Below are 16,592 nucleotides of genomic sequence, written 5' to 3'. Positions count from 1 at the left end.
AAAGTTCTTGTCGACGACTCTTTACATAAATGTGGCAAATTCCTGCCTCTTAGTGACCGCCACTACTGGAGAACGGCCCGCGGGCAACTCGCCTTGTTTCTGCCTTATCTCTGTTGTACAAAGGCATTGCTGATCCACTAGTAACCGCGAATTATCAACAATTATTCTATGTTGTGCTATCTACACGATCAAATGTATTTCCCACATACAAGTGTCTCATAAACTGAATTGCTGGTGTGGACGAGACTGAAGAGCGGGAGCAGGTGGGCTCCTGGTAGGAGAAATGATGGGGTTTTCGAAATCTGAAAAAGTACTAGGGGTCCATGCAGTAACCCATGACCCGGAGGCTACATCTCCATTGTGTTGTTGTCACGGCGTTTTCACAGACCGATTTATTTTTAGATTGAATTTCCCACGAATGAGACTCCCACAGGAGGCCGATGACCAATTACAAGAAACTAACCTGACGTTATAGGGTCACCGAACCGGAATGCCATTGTTTTTTTTTTTTTTTTTTTTTTTTTTCGGAAAATGCAGTCTAAAAATAAATCGGTCTGTAAAAACGCCGTGACATAGGCCCAGTATGGGAGTTGACGGCTCCGGGTCATGGGTACCTGATCCATGATAGAACTGGTGTATCTGATAGATAGTAATATTGCAGTACATTTCGTTGAAATTGACAACATTTGTTGTTGATAACCCAGCAAATTTGTATTGAAGTCAGTGGGTTCACGCACAGAACTCGGGCTGATAAGCCACTGATCTGAAATTCTTGCACGATGTAAAAAATGAGAAAGCAAGACATTACAAACTCCCTTGCACCAGATCGAGGGAATCGAAAGATCCCTCAGATGCCTAAATTGGATGCAGAAAGAAACGAAATTGTAACTTAATTGTACTCTCATCAACAAATACCTGTAGAACTATAATCAGCGCTACAGCTTGAAGCACATGGCAAACTCAACCTAAGTTTCGATTGAATGAATCGCAGCACATTTGAAAATAGAAGGTTTTACGGTGTCATCGTTGCTTTTCATCTAATCATTCTACACGTTTGAGAAAGGACAATTTCATTACAGTTCTTCTTATGATTTTAGAATTCGGTCCGAATGAGGCGTAACTGCGCCAAACAATGAAATACGAAGCTCAACGTTCAGATGCCAAAATTTTCTACAAGAAAAAAGCGAACGATGTAGCTTAAAGATCCTTAAAATCTGTCTAAAATAGTATACAGTTGCCATAGCAACAGTTGGGGTTTCGTAGACACCCTTACAAGTCAAATATCAAAACGCTTCCTTAATGAAAGGATCGACAGTGTTGTATTTCTTTTTTATTCAAAACGCACTATTGTCGCGTGTGCAAAACCCTTCGAGCCTCCCAACGCTCCTTACAATACGTGTGGTTAATACGCATAACACCACTATTTATTTCTCCGTAGTGATTGGTCACCGACTGTATAAAAAACGTTGCGTAGCCATCCAGGCTTTCTTCTTTCCTTTTCAGATTTGTAGGTAACAATGAGAATCCAGAGCAAAGTCCTTACGAAAATCTACCTGATGCTGCGGCTACGTATGCTGTAGGGGGAATGGCCACTCACTGGACAGCATGCACTCCACGGGAACACCCGACAATTGAACGAAGTCCGCTTTTAACCGATCAAGAATGGGACGAAATGTACAAGGAGGCTGAAACTATTCTGAAAACCAACCAGAACATGTTTGACGATACTAAGATCGATCAGCCCGGAGGTGGAGCGCCTTCCGGCGTCACTCACTTCATCCGTAATACCGTTGTGAGGGATATTCTACGCTCCACCTATCCACATCTCAAAAAGAAAGAAGCTATACCACAGTACCTTCCGCTGGCTGGAGTAAGACGTGAGGACGCTCCGGAGTTCATTACATGGAGTGGTGCAGACACTGTGCTTGGTGAAGACATGCTAAAGGCACTGAAGGAAGGAAACCGATTTAATTTAAAGGTAGCCTACTTTACGTAAGAAATAAATGCAGTCAGCTTGATGGAAACCGAAGACGCGCTCTCATTCATGCCCTTCCTTCCTGCAAGTAAATTGTAAGTCTAAGAAGCTTTTAATAAGCGCGATCCAGAAAAACTCCATTTTATGCAATTATCTGGTTTCCAGAGCATCTATTTAGTCAAGGAACAAATTTGCTCTTCGAAATCGAAAGCTCAATGTAATCCCCGATAAAATGTCTCGATTAAAGAATTTTTGAAGAATGGATGAAACGCCATCCATTTGATAGTTTAACTGAGTTTATCAGTTAAAACAGTTCCACGGTGCAGTTCCAAGACAAGGAAAAAAATTAACAGTCACTAAGTTTAATTTGGTTAAGGCAAGGAATTTATAGCGACTGCAGCCTACTGCAACTTATCCAGAATTAAAACATCATTTGTGAAGGGTTTTCGAAGAGCATTTGGAGATTTACAACGGAAGTTTTCACAACGGTACACTGCATGCTAGAAAAGCCTTCATAAATTGAACGTAGGTGTGATTTAGACATGTTAGACAAGTACTGAAACGCTGGAGACCAAGGGTTAGAGCCAGTGCTAATCTCGTACCCAGATCTCCCACGATCATACGGAAGGAAGATCGGGTAAAGTTCGATTTCGAGCATGCTCAGTGCCAGCGAGGCCCGAAATACGGGCTTTTCTATCACTGCGCATGTTCGTACTCTCTGTTGTGATTTTGGGTGATTTTGCGGAATAAACATGGATTTCGAGAGTATTCTTGAAGAGATTCTTTTGGGTAGAGGACAAGGAAACCTTAAACTTAAGCAGAAACAGAAAGAAGGGCTACAGGCGATAGTTTTTGAACGGTCGAGATTGTTTAATTGTCGGAACAACTGCAGAATCACTGAAACGAACGCTTAGGCTTAATCAGTAAACGAGTGCTATTTTCTTCACACAATCACGTGAAAAGTGTAGTTAACCAAAGCGTAAATTGAAAGCGAAAATGTTAAAAAGTGCTTAGACCTAACCACTGCAACGAGCGCTATCTTCTTGACACGATCTCGTGAAAAATGAAGTTAATCTAACAGTAAAATTCACAATTGATCACTACTTAATTCGCGAGTCACGCTTTAAGAACGAGAAATACTGTTTTGAATAAATTACATACTTCAACTTGAATTAATTAGTTTCTGCGTACCTCGTAGCAAGCTACGCAGAACTTTATTCGAGTGGCAGGGTACGTGGGGCTTTCGTCGGTACCATTTACACAAACGTCGCAAATTTTTAAAATGATTTTCCTCAACTGTAAAGCTTTTCCGGCGTCGGAAAAAACAAAACTTTCCTCCGCACAACTGGCATCTCTTCAAAACAGCACATGAACTTGCGAAAACAAAACGTTCACTAAGTGCCCTGCGAAATAAGCCAATCGGAGCGTAGATTGCATTGCAGCAACCTTTCATTAGTAGCCAATGAAAAATGGTGTACTGTCGAACTTTACCAGATCTCACATTTCCAGTGACAGAGTGAGATCTGGGTACGAGATTAAGCCAGTGCATAAACACTAAATGGCAGCTTCTTGTGTTTTTCAACTTTTAGGAAATGTGGCAGTGCGTTAAACTGATCTACACCGACAGTGGCCATGGAACCCAAAAGGTTACCTATGCCGAGGTTAGAGACCTCCTAAGCAAGAGTAGCTACCGAGTAAAAGCGAAGACATTTGTTATAGCAGCAGGGGCCATCCTCACACCTCAAATCCTATTCAACTCGGAGATTAGGCCAACTGCCTTGGGTCATTACCTCTGTTACCAACCATTGGCCTTCTGTCAAGTTGTATTGCTTCAGAAAATCGTAGACGGCATTATGGAAAATCCGGAATGGAGAGAAATGGTGGCAAAATACCGAGAAAGTCACCCGGATGATCCCATACCAATTCCGACCACTGACCCACAACCACAGGTACACCACTCATGAGCCATTCATTTCTGTTCAGTATGGTATGTAAAGGGCCTAAAGTTCATGCTCTCTTTCAGTGTTGGATTCCAGTGTCTGAAAGCCGTCCCTGGCACTGTCAAGTGCACCGTGATGCCTTCTCTTATGGGGGTGTGGCCCCGAACGTGGATACGCGCCTCATTGTCGACTTGAGATGGTTCGGAATAATGCAACCGTGTTTTGACAACTGCGTTGAGTTTAGCACCAAAGATGATAACAAGGACACGTTTGGGTTGCCTCAACCGACCTTCAAGGTGAACCTGAGCAAGAAAGATAGCGACAATGCTCACTCAATGATGGAAGACATGCTGGTCGCTGCTAGAAGCCTTGGGGGCTTCCTTCCAGGAGCCGAGCCATCTTTTCAGAAGCCGGGATTAGATTTGCATTTTACTGTAAGTCACTTCACTTGTTGGTTCCTGTCATTGTTACGACACTTTTCAGTTGATCGTCAAAACGGTTACTGGACGGCTGCGATTTTGTTACACTGAACGAATAGCACAAAATCCCAGCGCCTCATTTGTTTTCACAAATGAAATTAGCCAAAACCAATTTATTTCTCAGCGTTTTGGCTAATGCAAGTTCCCTGTAACGTCTTGGAATTCGAATTGCTCGATCACGCTGTTCGCTGTTCGTGTTCGTGATTAGACAGAGTCACTGTAATAACATGATCAATTTTGGATATTCATCTGTCAATTGAGAAACTTAACGGTTCTTAAAATGCGTCCGGCGAACGGCACTATATAAATACCATTAGTATCACCCAACTAGTGGACTAATGCAAATCCCGCATTTTAATTGGCTACGCTAATAGATGACTATTATTTCCTCAACCTGCATTTCCTAACTTTATTATAGCCTTTTCTGTCCTACTAGTTGGGTGGTACTAAAACAATAGGCCTTTTGCAACTAACGATCACATGGTACAAAATGCGCCATGCTGGAGGGCAAGCTCATTATTATTCCCCCAATGGGACATTAAAACAAAGACAAGTCAAGGTTGACTGGTTCAGGTCTCTTTGTTTTAATGTTCCAGTGGGAGAATAATAATGAGCTTGCCCTCCAGCATGGCGGATTTTGTACCATGTGATCGTTAGTTGCAAAAGGCCTATTAGACCCTTGGCCCTCAAAGGCCACACGTCAATAGCCCATTCGGCTTCGGCTCATGGGCTATCAACCCGTTGCCTTTGCGGTGCGCTACGGGTCTACTTGTTAATTATCGTAGTACTAACATAGTACACGCTACGAAGAAATTATAGGGCCGTAAGGAACAGCTTGCCTGTTATTGTTACCATGGCTTCATTTTCTCGGGCCTTACTTACGGCCTTACTTAATGGCCCTCGGGCTTCGCTATTGAACTAGATAAAGCACAGGCTACAAAATACAGCGACGCCCTTCTCGGTTAGTAAAAGTTATTTATTCCTTTGTTGATTAGAACTATAAGACTGAACGAAAGAGAAAGAATTAGGCTCTCTCAGAATGGAAGTGTAGAGGATGAACGACGAGAAAATGGAGGGAAGGTTTGGTTTGCGCGGTCTCGGTAACAAAGTCACTAATTATAGTGTAATTCCGCAGTAAACAAGAGAAAGAAGTTTTGCAATGATTGTTTTGGAGTTTGTAGCATGACAGGCCTGCAAAATCTCCCTTTTTAATGAATTGTTGTAACAAGGTAGTGATTTCTGCTCTCTGCTGATGGGAAAATCCTTTAATTTTGGCATGAGAGCAATGGGCTCTCCTTGTTTTAAAACAATTCTCCACCTGTTTTTTTTTTTTTTGATTCACTGTACTCATTATAAAAGCTAAAGTTTTATGGAGTAAACACTGAGTCTCGTGCGTTTAAAAGAGTTTTTTGTATCTTACTCAAAATGATTCTAAGCTTTTCTGGCGCGTAGTAAGTTAACTGATGAAGAGGTTAGTTTGAAGAGAAACAGTGTTTGGGGTGCGTCGGTGATCATGAATGGTAGAGAGAAACATTTGGTTTTTATGAAACGCGGTAATAAGTAAGTAAGTTAGTTAGTTAGTTAGTTAGTTAGTTAGTAAATTCTTTGTTTATAGTGGAAGTGCACTTAGCTATCAAGCTAGTTTACAGGCACCCCTTCTTCTTTTACGCCAAAGATATCTCAGGATCAGTAGACGCACTCTGAATCTGGATTTTTCTTAATTCTCTCATCTCAACGAGTCTGATAGCTTGCGATGGCTTACTGCGTGTCCACTCACAGATGTCCATTACCCAACTTCTCCTTGGCCCACCACGCCCTCTGTTTCCAGGGACTCGTCCATACATGATGGTGTTAGCCAACCTAAGCTCATTGGGATGTCTTGTGACGTGGCCGAAGAATTTCATTTTCCTTTCCTGCGCAATTTATATTAGGGGTTTCTTCACTCCAGCTAAGCCTTCCACCTGTTGTTTCACTGACTCGTTTGTGCGTCTATCCCTCTAAGAGATGCCCAGTAGTCTTCTATAGTACTTAAATTCGAATGCATTGATCTTCTTTAAAATCTCTTTGCTATATGTCCAGGATTCGCATCCGTAAAGTAAAACAGAAATCACAATCGATCGTAACAATCTCCGTTTCGCTCCGAAGCTAATGTTTTGGCTTTTCCACAATTTATCCATTGTGATTAAAGACGACATGTCCTTTGCTGCTCGTATTTTTGCATCATTTGTCGATCTACCTGTATCAGGCATATTACAGCCCAAACACTTAAACTGTTTGACTTGCTCCAACTGCTTCTCAGACAACTTAACAGGTGGCCTTAATATTTCAGGCGTTTTACATACTACAAGGGTCTTAGTCTTCTCTGCACTTATCTCCATTCCGAATCTCGTCGACTCTGTGTTCAGTCTATTGGCAAGGTCCTGTAAATCGCTGCTGTTGTCTGTGGTTAAAGCAAAGTCATCAGAGAATCGAGGTTATTCACCAGCAGACCTTGAACACAAACGCCAGCTGTGGACTCTTCGACTGATCTGCTTATAATCCCCTCCAAAAAGACATTAAAAAGACTTGGCGACAAAACACACCCTTGTCTCACCCCAGCGCCACATAGGAACTTCTCGCTAAATTTTGCTCCGATCCTCAATTTGCTTGTTGACTTCATATAAAGGTGCTCAAGTGCTCTCATAATGTTCTCATCTATCCCATATTTTACTCAGAACTGCCCATATAGCATCATGCTATACCCTACCAAATGCTTTTCTGTAGTCAACGAAATTCAAGTGTTTGATGTACTTTTTCGCACAATATTCTGAGATTGGTTACTTGCTCCTAGGTACCCCTTTCTGCTCTAAAACCTGCATGGCAATCATCCAACAGAAACTCCACAGTTGGTACAATTCTCTTTTGAAGGATCTTTAACATTCCTTTGCTAGCATGACTGATAAGTGCAATTGTTCTATGGTCAGCACACTTAAACGATACCTTCTTTGGGATTGGAGTCATTATTGAAGTTGTCCAGTCTTCGGTCCAAATTCCCGTTTTTAGAATTTTGTTGCAAATATCCTGCGGTATCTCTATGACTTCCTCTCCACCAGACTTCAGTAGCTCTCCTTGAATGTTATCCACCCCAGGGGATTTGTTGTCTTTTAGACTTCTCACAGCTTCTCTGACCTCTGCCTTAATAATCGGCGGAACTGTTTCATTTGGAGCTGCTGCACTCTTCAAGAGGTCCAGTATTGTGTCATCCTTATCAGTTTGATAATTGTACAGCTCCTCACAATACTCGTTCCATCTCCTTAGAACCTCTTCAACGTGATTTAACATCTTCCCATCCCTGCATTCAATGATAGTTGTTGCGTTTCTTTTCTTGTCTTCAGAAAGCTTTTTGCCCGTCTCGTAGACTTGCTTTGGGTTTCTATGAAGATTATTCTCAATAATTTCGCATTTCTCCTTGATCCACCTTTCTTTCACGTTTTTATCTCTTTCTTAACAGCTTTGTTTGCCTCTTTATACTTTTTCATGTCTTCATCACTCATTTTTCTTTTTCCTGTCAGTTTCCTTCGGTTGTCACATTTATCTAACATGTCGGTCGTGATCCATGGCTTCTTTGCGGTCTTCTTTTTACCAATGACTGTTGCCGCAGCTTGATTCAAGACTTCTTTAAATTGGTCTGTTTGTTCATTCACATCGCTTTCAGCTATTCAACGTCGTACTTGATGATACCCTGCTTTTTCTTTACGCTTTTTCAATAGTATGCTTTTTATCCTCATCATCACCAAATCATGGTCACTCCCAACATCTGCTCCAGGAAAGGTTCTGTCTGGTACCCTTCATTTGTATGCAAGATTTTAATTTGTTGCTAAACATTATGAAATCAATTTGATAGCTCTGGCCGTTTGGAGCATGCCAAGTTACCATATTTGAGTCGTTTGTGTTTAAATACTGAGTTATAAATATAGCAATCACTAACTTGTGCCTTTCTGCAAACTCTAATGCTTTCTCTCCTCTTTCATTGGTTGCTCTCATACTATACCCGCCTACGACACCTTTCCAATTTGGCACGGGGTTACCGCCGATCTGTGCATTCTAGTCCCTAATCACTATCAGATAGTCTCTTTTGTTTGAGTTGTCAATAGCTTCCTCTAGTTCGTCGTAGAAGGACTCAATTTCTTCTTCTGTGGATGATGATGTCGGTGCATAGATCTGGATAATATTGAGATTGTGCATGGCGTTGCGTAGCAATTCTAATCTGAATTATCCTGTTAGATATAGAGTTGCACTCAAGGAATAATCTGGTGGTGTTTTTCTTCACGAGAAATCCCACTCCTCCTTCGTATCTCTTTGGTTTTCCACTCCACGAAATCTTGTCTCCGTTATCTAGCTTTGTTTCACCAACTCCAGTCCACCGCATCCCCGCTAATCCAAGAGTTCTAACATTCCACGTACCCACTGTAAAGCACTTCTTAACAAGATTCTGATGCAGACGGCAATCAGTAGCTAACTTATCACTGCCGCCCTGATCACCCTCAGTGGCAAGCGCGGCCATTTTTAATCCGGGCTCCTATCCGGTATGATAGTATTCTGTTGATCCAGTATCATTGTGTTTCAAAGGGCAAGGGACTTCGATGGTGCCCATCTCCTCTCCGGGTGTGGATAGCCGTTGGCTCCTTGGAGCTCATCCGCCCTTTGACAAATTTTGTTTTTAGTTCTGCTGGGTGTCCACGCACCCTCCTCCACCTGACTGGTTAGACAGGTGTGGGGGGCCAGTTTAGTCACCGACCACCCGACCATGTGACAGGTAGTACCAGGCTACATGGTACCGGTACGAGTCCATATAGGCTCATATAGGCTCATATAGGCCCATACAGGCACCCCACTTTTTGATAAATTATCTGAAAGAAACAACTCAAACTTAACAGAGACATGATTAAGAATCTCAACTGGCAGGAGGAAACCAGTTGGCTATTTACAAAGCGTGGTAGAGTTGAATCTGGGACAATCGGAAACAAATCCAAACTAGAGGTCAAAATGGGATTTGAACCTGGGGCAACCGGTAATACTTATTGATAAAGGATTGACTCGTAAATGTCTCTCGTAATGCTCATAAACCGACTCTTCGCAAAATAGACCGGCCCTCGTCACGTTTTAGTGTGGTTCTAGCATGGAATTAATGTATTGCAAATGACATTATTCAAGTGTATGATCTCCGCTATTCCACAGAAAAAACTGAGACAGCTCGGTCCGCTTCCCTTGATAAACTTAAGAGTGATATACACTGTTAACTACTTAAAGAATACACGATGTAGTTACTGGATCATAACGTGGTTCTCCCTCCAATGACCTTTGCGACGAATACTCTTCCATCTTGCAAACGCGCTGGAGAAGGCGATTTGTGACAGGAGGAAAATACCTGTTCCATTTTTCCAACTCCGGGGCTTTCCTTTTCAAGCCCTAACGTTCTAACGTAAAAACGTTTTTAGAGTTAACACTTACTCAGAACGAATGGTTATACCATTTCTTTTAACAGCTGCCTCATATGCAACTAATTCCCACCCATAATTGACTGTCAACAGTCAGCGGGGAAGCTTTCTGCTAGTTTCTGAACGATAGCATTGTGAATTTAAAAATGTGTAACAATGAATTCTTCCTGCTGTAGAAAAAAAAAAAGTTACCAGATACCTGAATTTAGAATTTTCAGAATGCATGGAAAATCCTCGGTCGTTTAAGAATAATGAATTATGTTCTGCATGTAAAAGATTGGCATTCAATCTTAAAACAAGGAAGGACTACAATTTGTTAGCTACAATATCATGATGTTTCCATTACTTAATGCCATCATTGTCAAATCTAAATATATTATTAGCAGCAAGTATATCCGCAAAATAAAGGTGTCATAGACCATATTCGTATTCTCAGCGTTGGACTGGAACTACAATTGTAGCTTGCAATGGAGGCTAATGCATGCGGGAGAATCTTTTCAAATGCACCTACTTTTAAATATATTAGCTCGCATTAGCCTCCATTACGAGCTAGTTGCAGTCCAATACTGAGAATACGAATATGATGTATTAACAACTATTCACCGAAGTGGAGGTGGCTTGTGGATATTTACCGAGCTGCGGAATGGTGAGGTAAATATCCACAATTAGCCCATTAGCCAACTATTCACCACTGAGGTGAATACTTGTTTTAGTATATATCACAACGGTCACAAATATACCACAAAAAGATGATTTAAACACGTTTTGTCTTGCAGCGATTACAATATTTTTGTACGTAAATCCATCTCGAGTTGCTCGGAGGTGAATAGCAATCAGAGCGTGCCTTCAACGCTATCATGGAAAGAAAATAAAGAAGAACTTTCGCCCCAATGGATATATACATTTGTTTGTCGTTTTTCACTTTCATTCTTGCCTGCCAATTCATATTATTTCACACCTAAATTATATTTCAACTCAACTCATGTTAAGTGCTTTTTGGTCATCTGGTGGGTCATACTTTATATAGAGAGTTGTGCGCAGCTGCTACGAATGATCCAATTTCTTTAACATTTGACGATGGCGAAATGATGCGATTTGTTGATCTCAGTTCTACAAAATCTTTTCTTATTTACTGTGCCCATTATAAAAGGCGAACTTTTTTAGAGCAAACAGTGTCGTTTTTTGGTTCAATAAGGAGTGTGTATATTACTAACAACCTTTCTAAACTTGACAGGTACACATTATATTATCCCTTCTTCTTGAACATCTGTCGCATCTTCAAGTGATTTCGCAGAGAAAGATCGTTGATTGTAAACAGTTAACACCACATTTTCTGCTTCCTTACCACACCCTCTGCATTTATCTCTTCGGACGATAACACGGCCAAAACTTTTAATCTTATAACTTTAACCTTTTTTTTTTAATTACCCAAAAGAGAGATAATACGCCAAAGAAATTGCCAACCTGACGTAAGCCGGCGTCAGCGTTCCGGAGTGATTGCCGCATGAGAATGACTCTGACAACATTTAATGCTAGCGTATTTTGCTTGGAAGAGTTAACTAGAGGTTTACATAACCAACTGATATGTTTATCAGTCATCAAAGCTGTTCTTGCCATTACTACAGTTACGGAAAATACTCTTATCCTGATCGCCCTTAACAAGGAAACCTCGCTTCACTCGCCCTCTAAAGTTTTGCTTCGAAATTTGGTGGCAAGCGATCTCTGTGTTGGCATCGTAGAAATAACTATGATTATTTACTGGATCTCCATGGTGCTGGAAAGGTGGCAGATTTGTCACAATTTCTACATTGCTCATGTGATAGGAGGCACCACTTCGTTTCCAGTATCGTTATGGACAATGGCTGCCATAAGCGTGGACAGACTTCTGGCTTTGTTATTGGGTCTCAGGTACAGACAAGTCGTGACCCTAAGGCGAGTATGTATGTTTGTTATCGCCTTCTGGGTCTGTCTAGGTATCGGAAGTGTCTTACTTGGGTTTTACAGCCACAATGCCTGGGAAATTTGCATAGCTGCGGGTACACTTCTTAGTCTGACAACAGCCATCTATTGTTACACCACGATTTTTCTGACTGCGTCGTCATCAAACTCAAGCACAAAAACAAGCTCAGGAACAAGCGAATCGAAGGATTCCGATGAATATTGCACGATACAGAAAGACAGTGGCAACTGCAATGTGGCTGCAATTGGCATCAGTTTTTTGTAATTTTCCGTATGCGGTTGTCTCGCCTTTCGCGTATCGAGAAATTCAAACAAGACAGTCGTTAACTTTTTTCCTTGCATTGTATGTCACATTAACTTTAATGTTGTTCAACTCAACTTTAAATCCAATTTTGTACTTTTGGAATATAAAAGAAGTGAGACAAGCAACTTGAAAGACACATTGAGACAATTATTTTGTTCTCCAAACCAGTAGACACGAACGGATGTATTTACCATACCTTTTCATTGATACTGTGTTTCTAGCTGTCTAATTGGCTCATATGCCGTTATGATCGCGCCAAGTGTTGCCAAACTGGAAAAACACCTCGACAAGAAGCGAAGAATGTATCAAAATTTCATTTCAAAATATTCCTCTGCCACGAGCTCGTTAGATTTAAGATTCCATTTCAAGTTTTTACATCGAAGGTGCCACGAACCATGATTTTTTGTTGAGAACTGAATTAATAGTAAGTGGTTTGAACCAAGGAGGTAAATACCCCGATGAAATGGGTGAACGGTAGTTCTGAGGAAGGAATGTTAGTAGGGACTGACGTTTCGATAGCACAGCCATTGATCTTGTTCTTTTACTTTCAAGATTTCATCTTCATTCCCGTAAACTAGCTGGAGAGTCTTTTTGCATCTCAGAAGTTGAGCAAGTTTAATTCTATGATTCAAATTGAATGACAAGTAGCACTTAGTAGTAACTGTCTGACCGCTTTCTCGAGCAAATGGAAACCTTTTCGCTGCTAAACTCAGTTCTTGTCCTTCTAAACGGATAGTTCCTTTTCAGTTAAATAATTCACCCACGACTCCGGTATCATTTGTATCCTATATTACTTGAAGTAAAATATATATGTATTTTAGATTGGTTATAGCACACTCATAGCCCGGCACTGCGTGCTCATGGTAACGTTTTTAAATATTGCAGTAAGCTTTGTTGTTTGCGAAGTCTATAGATTCGAAGTGTTATTTCATCACTGACAGATTATCGTTTGTAATGTTTCAAGCCTCGTTTTACATACGGGTGCATGCAGGCTGTTAACACATTGAACGAACATGAAGCCTGAACATAGCAGACGACTAAGGAAAAGCAGGTGAATTGAATTTGACTGTCTCAATGCGGGAATACATGCGTGCAGGGATTTTCGAATACATATTGACGCAGGCACCTGGACATGGTTTCTAATGATCCCTTCTCGGTATTTTTGACTGCTTTGTTTTACATAATATGTCTATTATATCCTATAGTTGAATAGATATTGTATAGTACACTATATTTAATTGGGTATCAACCAACTAGTGGACTAATGCAAATCCTGCATTTTGATTGGCTACGCTACTAAAGGACTATTAGTAATAGTCCTCGAGTAGCGAAAAGCGTGACGCTTTCTTTCGTTTTATTCCTAAATAAACATTTCTTCAACCTGCATTTGCTAACTTTATTATTGCCTTGTCTGTCCGACTAGTTGGGTGATACTAAAACAATTAGACCCTTCGCCCTCAAGGGCCACAGGTCAATAGCCCATTCGGCTTCGCCTCATGGGCTATTGACTCGTAGCCCTTACGGGCTACTGGTCTAATTTTTAAATACACGTAAATGTACGGTAGTAATAATGCATGTTAGTACGTCAGTCATTTTTTATCATTCTGTAATGCCGGTACTTGGTATGTATTCTATTTATCGCTCTAACTTAATTTGTATGTCCATTATATTTCAATTATTTTAATTGTAATATCTTGGACTCTGTATTTATGTTTATCGTGACTCGAAAGCTACTGCTCGTTAGCTTTGACCGCGCGCAGTGTACATATTCTCTATAGTCTTTTTTATTAATTACATCTATATTTGTCATCAATTCATTACATGGCATTTAATAAATTATAAAATAAAAGATTGTTGTAGTTTCTGTTGTTAATTTAAATATTTGGTTCTTTCATTCAAATCGGGCTTCATTTTCATTCATTTGGTATTTGCTTAAAATGGCTCCCCCTTCTTGATTGGCCGAAAATCTCCTGGCAATTTTTGACATCAATACAGGTTTGAATTAGAAAGATAATAATTTCTGTTATTTCTTTCATAGGGCACCTGCCGCATGGGAACAAGTGAAAAAGACAGTGTGGTAGACACCCAATCAAAAGTATGGGGCTATGACAATCTCTACCTTGGAACATGTGGGGTCATCCCCACTGGAACGGCCTGCAACACTACCCTCACAGGCATGGCTATTGCAATAAAAGCTTGTGAGGGAATTCCTGGTGAAAGCGATTAAAACTAGGGCAAGTGAGTGAGACTACGTGTGAACTGATTCTCTTCATTATAAATTGCAATAGTATATCTTGATATCGTGTCTACGAAGAATATGTATCCTTGTTTCAACTGGCGAAGCTTAGCCACGTAAAAAGGGAAGCCATTTCAGTTTTTCTTCGCCAGCTTCTTTTTTGTATTCAACACTCTCAGAAATGATGAGGCACAAAACCACTCGGGTTATAATCTTAGGAACCAGTCATTTACCAAATCGAAAAACGTGTTACGCCGAAGATGAGAATTTTGCTGCGGTTTTTTTTATTGGATTCGCTTCATTTTTAAGTGGAGGTAGCGATTGGACTAGAATGCCTGAGTTTTCTGCCAAATGTGAATTAGAAGTACTTTTTGACATGGATTTCTCCGACTTTATAGGTAATCTTTAGCCATGTAAAATATCTGCGTAATTAGGTGAGGTTCTGCCCTCTCTGCTCTGTGCAATGTTGTGCATCAATCTTGGGCATATAAAAAAACTAAATAAGTAAATCCACCTCATTTGACCATTCAGAAGAATGGTTCAAATCGTTGATAAGAGTGGATTCGTCTAATATATAGAGGGGGTACATAGAGTAAATTTGTTTTGTAATACTGTCCAAAGTATAAAGGCGTGGTGATGCATAGATGAAGAGTGATCTTCCGAGAGCATTGTTTACTTATTGAAAAGTAAGGAGCTGTTTGCAATATAACCTATATTTGTGTTTATTTTTTCTTTTTTTTTTCTGTATTCTTCAAATACTTTGAATAAAGATGATTTCTTTTGATTTGATTTGACTTGTTGTACTGAGAACGACTGTAGTCGGTGACTTAAGTTTCGACAGCCCAACTTTGCCAAGAAATATTAAGCGCTAAGTTAAATACGAGAAATAATTACCAGGTCTTACCAGGAGCCGCTTGCTCGAAGCCTTGTTACCTTAGGGCTAACCTTTGGTCAAGAGGTGTCAAAACCCATACGTTTCAATGGTATTTAACACTGTTTAGCGCTAACCATCCTTCAAGCAACCCGGGCCAGAGGTGGTCATTCGTTGTGCATAAATTAAAAGAGAGCAGAGGTTAGCCTCACTGAGCGAGGATATTTCCGAGCACCCTTAAACTTTGCTGGTGGAAGAAAACCAGAAAATCATCGGAGCAGGGTAAGAACCAATTCTGGGTCAAAGAAACTAGCTCTTTCTTTTAACTGCGTCTTTTCACCTTTCGGATTTAAAACGGGGTCACATTTTTGGCTGAAGGGAGTAGTTTCTAAAGAAACTGTGGTGCTGCGTCGGTGGGGAAGTCGTACACAAAACTTTGGTTTTATTAACGGAGTTGATAATGTAAATCGACCACCGTACATTCGAAAAGCTGACGTTTCGAGCGTTAGCCTGCCCTTCGTCAGAGCGAATCCGAAGCGCTAACGCTCGAAGCGTCAGCTTTTAGAATCCCTGTACATATATGGTGGTCAATTTACATCATCAACTCTGTTAAAAAAGAAGCAAATTTTTGTGTCACATTTTTGGCTGCTGCCTCATCCATGCGTCCCCCGCTCGCCACCCAGGCTTTCGTTTTCTGAGAGGTCGCAGTCTCCCAAGCTAAATGGAAGGTAGATAAATTCGTAGATATCTTATGAAGCTGTATTTAATTAAGGCTCTACTCAAGGATTGTGTATTGCTGGCTTTTTTTTTTCGGAGTAGTTGGACACGTAAAAGTAAAAAAGCATTTATGGAGTTGCAGTTTTAAAGAAAGAGACATGCAGTGGGTTAAGTGTTAATTGGTGCGTGAGCTTTTTTAACGTTTGTTCCTGAAATATTGACCAATCAGAGCCTTTCTTCCTCACAGTAAGAAGGTCACACTATACCGTTATTAAATACATTTACTGATTGGCTGCAGAGATGTCAAACAACTTCGCTCGGCCAATGAGATTGTCCTATTTAAGTGCGAGGATTAACAAAGGAGACTTTTGTCTGATTGGTTGATTGTTTTGCTTGTACCCAGGTTTTTTCACGCGCGCGCGAGCGAAATAACAAACAAAATGGCGGCCAAAGATGTCTTGTTCGATTACTTGCTCTAGGGATTTTTATAGCAGCAGCGACGTGTACACTTTTTTTCTTTCGGAATAGCGGTAGTTCAGTGGCAGAAGCTGATTTCTTTTAAGTCTTTCACTTTCGCGTGATCGATTTTTCGTCCGTGGCTTCATGCACAATTGATTTTTCCGAGTTAAATGTT

The 16,592-nt window shown here is 40.7% G+C and overlaps 1 protein-coding gene across 1 annotated transcript in view; it reads left to right on the top strand.

The window, feature by feature from the left end:
* Positions 1–15,159, top strand: part of LOC138043515 (uncharacterized) — a 24,062-nt gene extending 8,903 nt beyond the window's left edge. Inside the window, exons 3-6 of the mRNA XM_068889824.1 lie at positions 1,504–1,978; positions 3,565–3,924; positions 3,999–4,349; positions 14,173–15,159. Coding sequence (XP_068745925.1) covers positions 1,504–1,978; positions 3,565–3,924; positions 3,999–4,349; positions 14,173–14,361 — 1,375 coding nt within the window. The 3' untranslated portion in view covers positions 14,362–15,159. The remainder of the gene's footprint in view (positions 1–1,503; positions 1,979–3,564; positions 3,925–3,998; positions 4,350–14,172) is intronic.
* The last annotated feature ends 1,433 nt before the right edge of the window (positions 15,160–16,592 follow it).

The sequence above is a fragment of the Montipora capricornis genome, chromosome 3 (assembly GCF_036669925.1).
Source record: "Montipora capricornis isolate CH-2021 chromosome 3, ASM3666992v2, whole genome shotgun sequence".
Classification (NCBI taxonomy): domain Eukaryota; kingdom Metazoa; phylum Cnidaria; class Anthozoa; order Scleractinia; family Acroporidae; genus Montipora; species Montipora capricornis.
The sequence above is the reverse complement of the archived record's forward strand: the minus strand, read 5'-3'. Positions and strand labels throughout refer to the sequence as shown.